The 6,468-nt window shown below is 49.6% G+C and overlaps 1 protein-coding gene and 1 pseudogene across 1 annotated transcript in view; both read left to right on the top strand.

Moving 5' to 3' along the window:
• The first annotated feature begins 161 nt into the window (after positions 1-161).
• On the top strand, positions 162-796 carry LOC118654434 (annotated as a pseudogene).
• Positions 797-3,263: 2,467 nt separating this feature from the next.
• Positions 3,264-6,468, top strand: part of MECP2 (methyl-CpG binding protein 2) — a 63,955-nt gene continuing 60,750 nt past the window's right edge. The window contains exon 1 of the mRNA XM_036304371.1: positions 3,264-3,429. Coding sequence (XP_036160264.1) covers positions 3,368-3,429 — 62 coding nt within the window. The 5' untranslated portion in view covers positions 3,264-3,367. The remainder of the gene's footprint in view (positions 3,430-6,468) is intronic.

Genomic DNA, 6,468 nt, shown 5'->3' on the forward strand with positions numbered 1-6,468 from the left:
TTGTGGAGAGTCGCCGTGGTTTCCTGCTTCAACAGTGCTTGGGCGGAACCCAGAGCACCCAGAGCTTGATCCATCCCAGCCAGCTGCCCAAATCCAGCCTTCTGCCACCTCCAGAGTGCCCGCCCTCTGCCACCGCTCTAGCGCAGTGCAGCAGAGTCTCCATGAAGACCGGGTCCACCTCGCAGGTGCGCCAGAACTACCACCAGAACTCGGAGGCCACCATCAACTGCCAGATACACCTGGAGCTCTGTGCTTCCTATGTCTACCTGTCTATGTCTTACTACTTTGACCATGACGATGTGGCTTTGAAGAACTTTTGCTGAACATATTTTCTTCACCATCTCATGAGGAGAGGGAATGTGCTGAGAAATTGATGAAGCTGCAGAACCAATGAGGCCGAATCTTCCTTCGGGATATCAAAAAACCAGACCGTGATGACTGGGAGAATGGGCTGAATGCAATGGAGTGTGCATTGCACTTGGAAAAAAAGCATGAGTCAGTCACTACTGGACTTGTACAAACTGGCCACTGACAAAACTGACCCTCATTTGGCATGAGTGGGGGGGCATGGGGGGATAAGGACACATATGTAATACCTTAATCAATAAAGAAATTTTTTTAAAATGGCCCTCATTTGTGTGACTTCATTAAGACTCGCTACCTGAATGAACAGGTGAAATCCGTCAAAGAATTGGGTGACCACGTAACCAACTTGAGCAGGTTGAGGGCCCCTGAAACTGGCATGCCAGAGTTTCTCTTTGATAAGCACACCCTGGGAGACAGTGATGAGAGCTAAGCCGTAGGCTGGCTTCCCATAGCCACGGGGGTGACTTTCCTGGTCACCAAAGTAGTACATGCGTGTCATAGTTACCTTTATCTTTTCTATAACTTGTACCAAATCATCCATTCACGTCTTTCATTGGTACCATTACTACAAATACTAGTAATTTGGTACCCCCCCCAAAAAAAACATATCTGTGTTATCAATCATCTCTTGTATAATCTATTGTATCTGTAGGCTATGTCTCCTTTTCATTTCTAATATACATAATTGACTTCTCTCTTCTCTCCTCATATCTAGGTTTTTAAAGGGTTGGCTTTTGTTTTTCAGCTTTTCAAAGATTCAACTTTTGATGTTCTCAATTCTCTCTATCACTTGTTTCTTTCTGCTTCATCAATTTCTGCTCATCCTATTTTTCTCCTACTTTTTCTAGGTTTACTATGCTTTTCCTTTTATAGCTTCTCGAGTTGGGTGTTCAGTTTGTTGACTTGTTAACTGCTTGTTGACCCAACCACCTACTCAACATCTCCACTAGCACATTGTGGTGAAAGGCATACCTTTACTCAATTGCTCAGGCCAAAAACTCAGGAATCATCCTTGTTTTTTCTCTTTCTTTATACCCTACAGCCAATCTTTTCTGCTTGATTTTAAAAATATACCTTGAATCTCACAGCTTCTCAGAACCTCCACTGCTACCATCCTAATTAAAGCCACCATCACCTTTCCTAGTCTGTTGTCAGAACCCCGGACTGGGCTCTTGCTCCTACTGTTGTCCTAGCACAGGTAATTCTCCATGCTGCACTTATGACGTAGATCTGATAATGTCAGCTCCAAGTTCAAAATTCCCCAGGGGTTTCTCATCTCAGAATAAGTTCCCAGTTCCCATGGTTGCTCCAGCTTCTTCTCCAATTGCACACCCCACCCCTCTCTAGCCACATAAGCTTCCTTGTTAGCCCCCAACATGCCAGACATAATCTTTCCTCAGGACATCTGAATTTGACTGAAATGTTGTCTCCCCAGATATCCATATGGGAGAATAAAATGAGGGCAAAAGCCTGTGGATATCTATAATATTTTTATATAATTTTTATTGATTTCAGAGAGGAAGGGAGAGGGAGCAAGAGATAGAAACATTAATGATGAGAGAAAATCATTGATCAGCTGCCTCATGCACACCCCCTACTGGGGATCGAGCCTGCAGTCCTTGACCGGAATAGAACCTGGGACCCTTAAGTCTGCAGGCCAACGCTCTATCCACTGAGCCAAACCAGCTATGGCTGGATATCTAAATAACATCCCCTGCACCCTTGTTTTATCTATCTCAAAGCCCTTATCACTATGTGACATTATAACATCCCCTGCACCCTTGTTTTATCTATCTCAAAGCCCTTATCACTATGTGACATTATAGTATACACTTATTTGTATGTTTAGTATGAATCTTCCATATAATGTTAGTTTCCTGTCTTGTTCAGTACTGTGCATCCAGAGCCTGGAACAGTGCCTGGCTGTTTAATAAATGAATGGGTTGGAGCCAACTCAGAATCAGAGGGTTCCTCATTAATCATAGAACTAGCACAAGGAGCATTGGATGAGTTGGGTGTTGGCTGGAATCAGAGTAAGGTCGCTTTGACAAGCAGTCTTGTCCCGAACACCCCATTGGTTAAAACTTTTCTCATACTCCTAAATATTTTTACAAAACAGAATTGCTGGATCTTAGCTCCCAAATCACCTCTTCTAGGAAGTCTTCCCTTTCTGCTCCAGGCAGAGCTTAGTCTGTTCATCTGCGATCCCAGTGTCCCTTCTTCACACCTCCACCAAACCATCTGATCCAACAATGACAAGTGTCATGCAGCTTGGCATGTACCCTCTTCCCCCATGAGAGTGTTTCACCAAGGCCAAGGCTGTGATTTGTTGTCAGCTTATTCCCTGCCTCAATGAGAATGTGATTCATGGCAGGCTCAGATGAAAGAATGCAATGTGCCTATTAAATCAAGATCCCTTGGCTGGAACAACATCAGGGTCCAGGGCAGGCAACTTTGCTGCTTCTACTGAAGGTAATGGTATTTAGGAAAAGTGGATGCAATGGAACATTTATTGCAGCGTACTTGGTGCATTTGTGGACAGCATGTCAACAGCCAGGGAGGGCCGCGCAACCAGGAGTCTGGAGCCTAGGCCCTCAATTGCCCCAGCATCCGCAGGGGCCCATTAATCCTTAATATTCAAATTCCGCCCACTAAACCAGCCCCTTCGTGCCGAAGCCACCTCTTTTCACCAAATGATGGCCAATGGCAGCCAATAGGCAGCTGGACAGGGTACCCGCCCCCTTTTCCCTGGTCAGAATGGACACAAACTCCCGCCAATTGGTTGCGTCGCCGCTGAGGCTCCGCCCCACCCCCGGCCATCGCACCCAATTGCGGGCGGGCTCGCTGCGGGGGCCGAGGGGCGGGACGCAGGCGCGCAGGTGCAGCTGCGCGCATGCCGGCCGGGAGGGCGGGGCGCGACGTCGGCCGTGCGGGGTCCCGGCGTCGGAGGCGCGCGCTCCCTCCTCTCGGAGAGAGGGCTGTGGTAAAAGCCGTCCGGAAAATGGCCGCCGCCGCCGCTGCCGCGCCAAGCGGAGGAGGAGGAGGAGGCGAGGAGGAGAGACTGTGAGTGGGACCGCCGCAGCCGCGGGCGGGGACCCTTGCCGAGGGGCGGGGGGTAGGGGCGGGACGTGGCGCGGGAGGGGCCCGCGGGGTCGGCGACACGGCTGGCGGATGGCGTCCCTCCTCTCTACCCTCCCCCTCCCGCCGCCGCCGGTGACGGCTCCCCCCCGGCCCGTCACCCACACTCGCGGGTGTCCGTCCTCGACGCAGCCTCCCAGGGCCGCCTTCGCCTGGCGTCCCGCTTCCTCCCGCCGTCGGTGCGCATCCCGGCCCCGAGCCCCTTGGGCGCCTCTTTCGCCAGAGCTTCACTTGTCCGGGCTGCGTGTGCGTCGTGCCCTTCTAGGGGCTTCGGGCCCGCGGCGCCGTCGCGCGCCCGCGGCCCCGGCCTCTCCCTTCCTCGCGCTCTCCCCTCTCCCTTCCTCGCGCGCCCCCTCTCCCGTTACTCGCCCCCCCCACCGGCGCGCGTGCGCAGTCCGTCTCCTGTCGAGAGAGTGCGCCACAAGGGCTCCTGCGCTCTCATCCCCATCTCCAGGCTTTGCCTCCCCCTCCTTCTCGCCCATTCCATGAATTTCTGCCCCCGTTGCGAGCGAGTCGTCCACCATCTCCTTTGCTATCTAGCAGGAACAAGTAGGTGCGAATTATTGTCAACCCACAAAAGGAACTGGATATTGTGCTCCTGGTCCCACAACTCATCCTAAAGAGGCTGTTCTAGTTCCCATCAGGAGCCGTGGGTAGGGGATTGCGTGTCGGGCAGCACCTGAGGCTCTTCTGTGGCAGCGCGCCCCCGGGGTCTTTGGGGATGCTGTGGCCTCAGAATATGAGTGCCCTTCCATCCTCCCCCCTTCGCCGGCGATCTTCCAGTTACATAAGTGGAATGGGACCTAGTCTGTAACGGGCTCCCATAGTCTTGGATCGCGAAGATCACCAATACCAGATGGGGCAAGTTCATCTCATCGCTGTGGTTCCTGTCACTTGTCCCTGAAAGTTTATTTTCTTTCTAGTGTGGTTATGACTGAATCACCCAAACTGAAACTCAGGTGACTTTTACGTGGCGTGGCAATGTGTCTGTGGCTTTGCACTGAAGACTTAAGAGGTCATTGTGAAGAGTCTTAAAAGAGAGCTCTTACAGAGGAGACCGTGTATGACATTGCTAAGTATGGACCCGAGAGGGGGAAGCTTGCTCTTGAATATCTCTGTGGCAGTCGCTTCTGTTGTGTGTTCGGTGTGGATTGGTCCCAGCAGAAATGGGCTCCACCACAACATTGATATTCCTGACTCATGGTCAGGCAGATGTGTGCTTCTGGTTATTTTTCCAGGAACAGGAATGGGCTTTGCAGAGCTATTCACATGTTGTGTCTGCTGTGTTCACACGTTGTGTCTGCTGTGTGGGATCACTATCCTAAATAATGAGATGATAGGATCAAATTAAGGGGGTGGTTGGTGATCGTGGAGCCAAACCGTGTGTGTTGCTAAGTGGCTTAGACTTTTTAGAACTCTCACAAGTTGTAGGCATAGTAGAAAAACGAAGCATAGTCGGACCTTGGTAGTAAAATTCGCTGTTAATAGGTGAATTTATTACTCTAGAGGGGAAATTTGGGTTTTGTGGCTGGACTTTTCAACTGGATCTCAGTGACTACAGTTGATAACAAGATTGAGCTGATCTCTTGGGTCTTTTGAAATATGCTGGATCCTTATGAAAAATGCAGGGTCTGGATTTTTAGGTCTTCAGGGAATTTCCCTCTGGGATTCAGGGAAATGGGATTTTTTAGGACTTCTACTTAAAATCCTAGTCAAGAAGCCTAGGAAACACTTCCTTTTAAAGGGCACATCAATCTAGTACAAGTACAGTTGATTAAGTAAGTCGCCACAGAGCACCCATTTGTAGCATGTTAGCTAGGTGGCTGATCACTGAGGTGCATACTGTCCGCGCACACAGACAGACAAGCCTCACTTGACAAAGATTCCAAAGTATGCACTTCTAAACCTGAGATGTGACAGGACAAGGGCTCTGCTTTGTTTTGCCGTTATTGGCAATGTGTTTGCCTCCTCAGATGCGCTCCAGCTAGTTGTTTGTCATGCCCCCAGCCCTTTAAACAGCACAGGCAGCATCCAGAATATAGTTTCTCTGCAAAGTTCCTGGTGGCATCTGAAGTCAGCATGTCCTAACAGCTTGACGGCTTTCTTGCTAGTACTGGCTTATCACACTGTCCTATTTCTTGTTGTTACAAATTTGCCTGGAATGCTTTAAACCTAGAGTACTTTGTTGCACCTGACAGAGCATGATGCAGTCAAACCCTACTGTTTTTGTGTTGGTGGGGTTAAAATACAATTTTTGCATTCTATTTGCAGTTTCTAACCAGAGTCATTGTTTCCCTGTCTGCCCTGCCTCTGAGTGGCTGAATCTAGTGGGGCGGGGAGGCAAGCTGTGGTGTTTGACAAAACTGGCTAGATGACTGCAGCATTAAGTTGCCCCCACCCAAATATTCCTTCCCCCACATAGAGATGGAGTGAGAAGCTCGCTTCTTTAACTTAGAATAAAGAAGAGCAGAGGTAAAATTTTTAGTCCCGGTCTCAAGGCCGGTTTCCACCGCTAATGTACCTGCCTGGGATTATTTGCATGATAAATGTTGTGTCCTGAAACTAGTCATCTTTTATAAAGGTGAATACCAGTGGAAATATTTAAATGGCTAAGAGCAGTTTGCTGGCAGGTTGCCTGAGTATCTGTGAGGAGGGGAGAATCACAGAAGATATTTGGCGTTTGTAGTAACTAGTGTTTTAAACGAACGGGGGTAAAGAACAGTCCTAGAATGGAGGCACGTTTCAGGGAGTTTGGCAGGACACTTCCTTGTATTCACTGCCCTCTGTTATGGTGACATGAGACCAGCCTCCTATGGCCGACAGGCACAATCTTTTTTCTTGGGTAGAGCATTATTGCCGCTCCAATGGAAGGACCTTGTCCTCAATGCTTCCGTACTGGCCCTGTTCAGGCAAACTGCCATTGTCACCACTGTGCTTCTACCTTGTTTTGGTTACGACAGACGT

Source organism: Myotis myotis, unplaced genomic scaffold, assembly GCF_014108235.1.
Source record: "Myotis myotis isolate mMyoMyo1 unplaced genomic scaffold, mMyoMyo1.p scaffold_m19_p_4, whole genome shotgun sequence".
In the NCBI taxonomy this organism is placed as follows: domain Eukaryota; kingdom Metazoa; phylum Chordata; class Mammalia; order Chiroptera; family Vespertilionidae; genus Myotis; species Myotis myotis.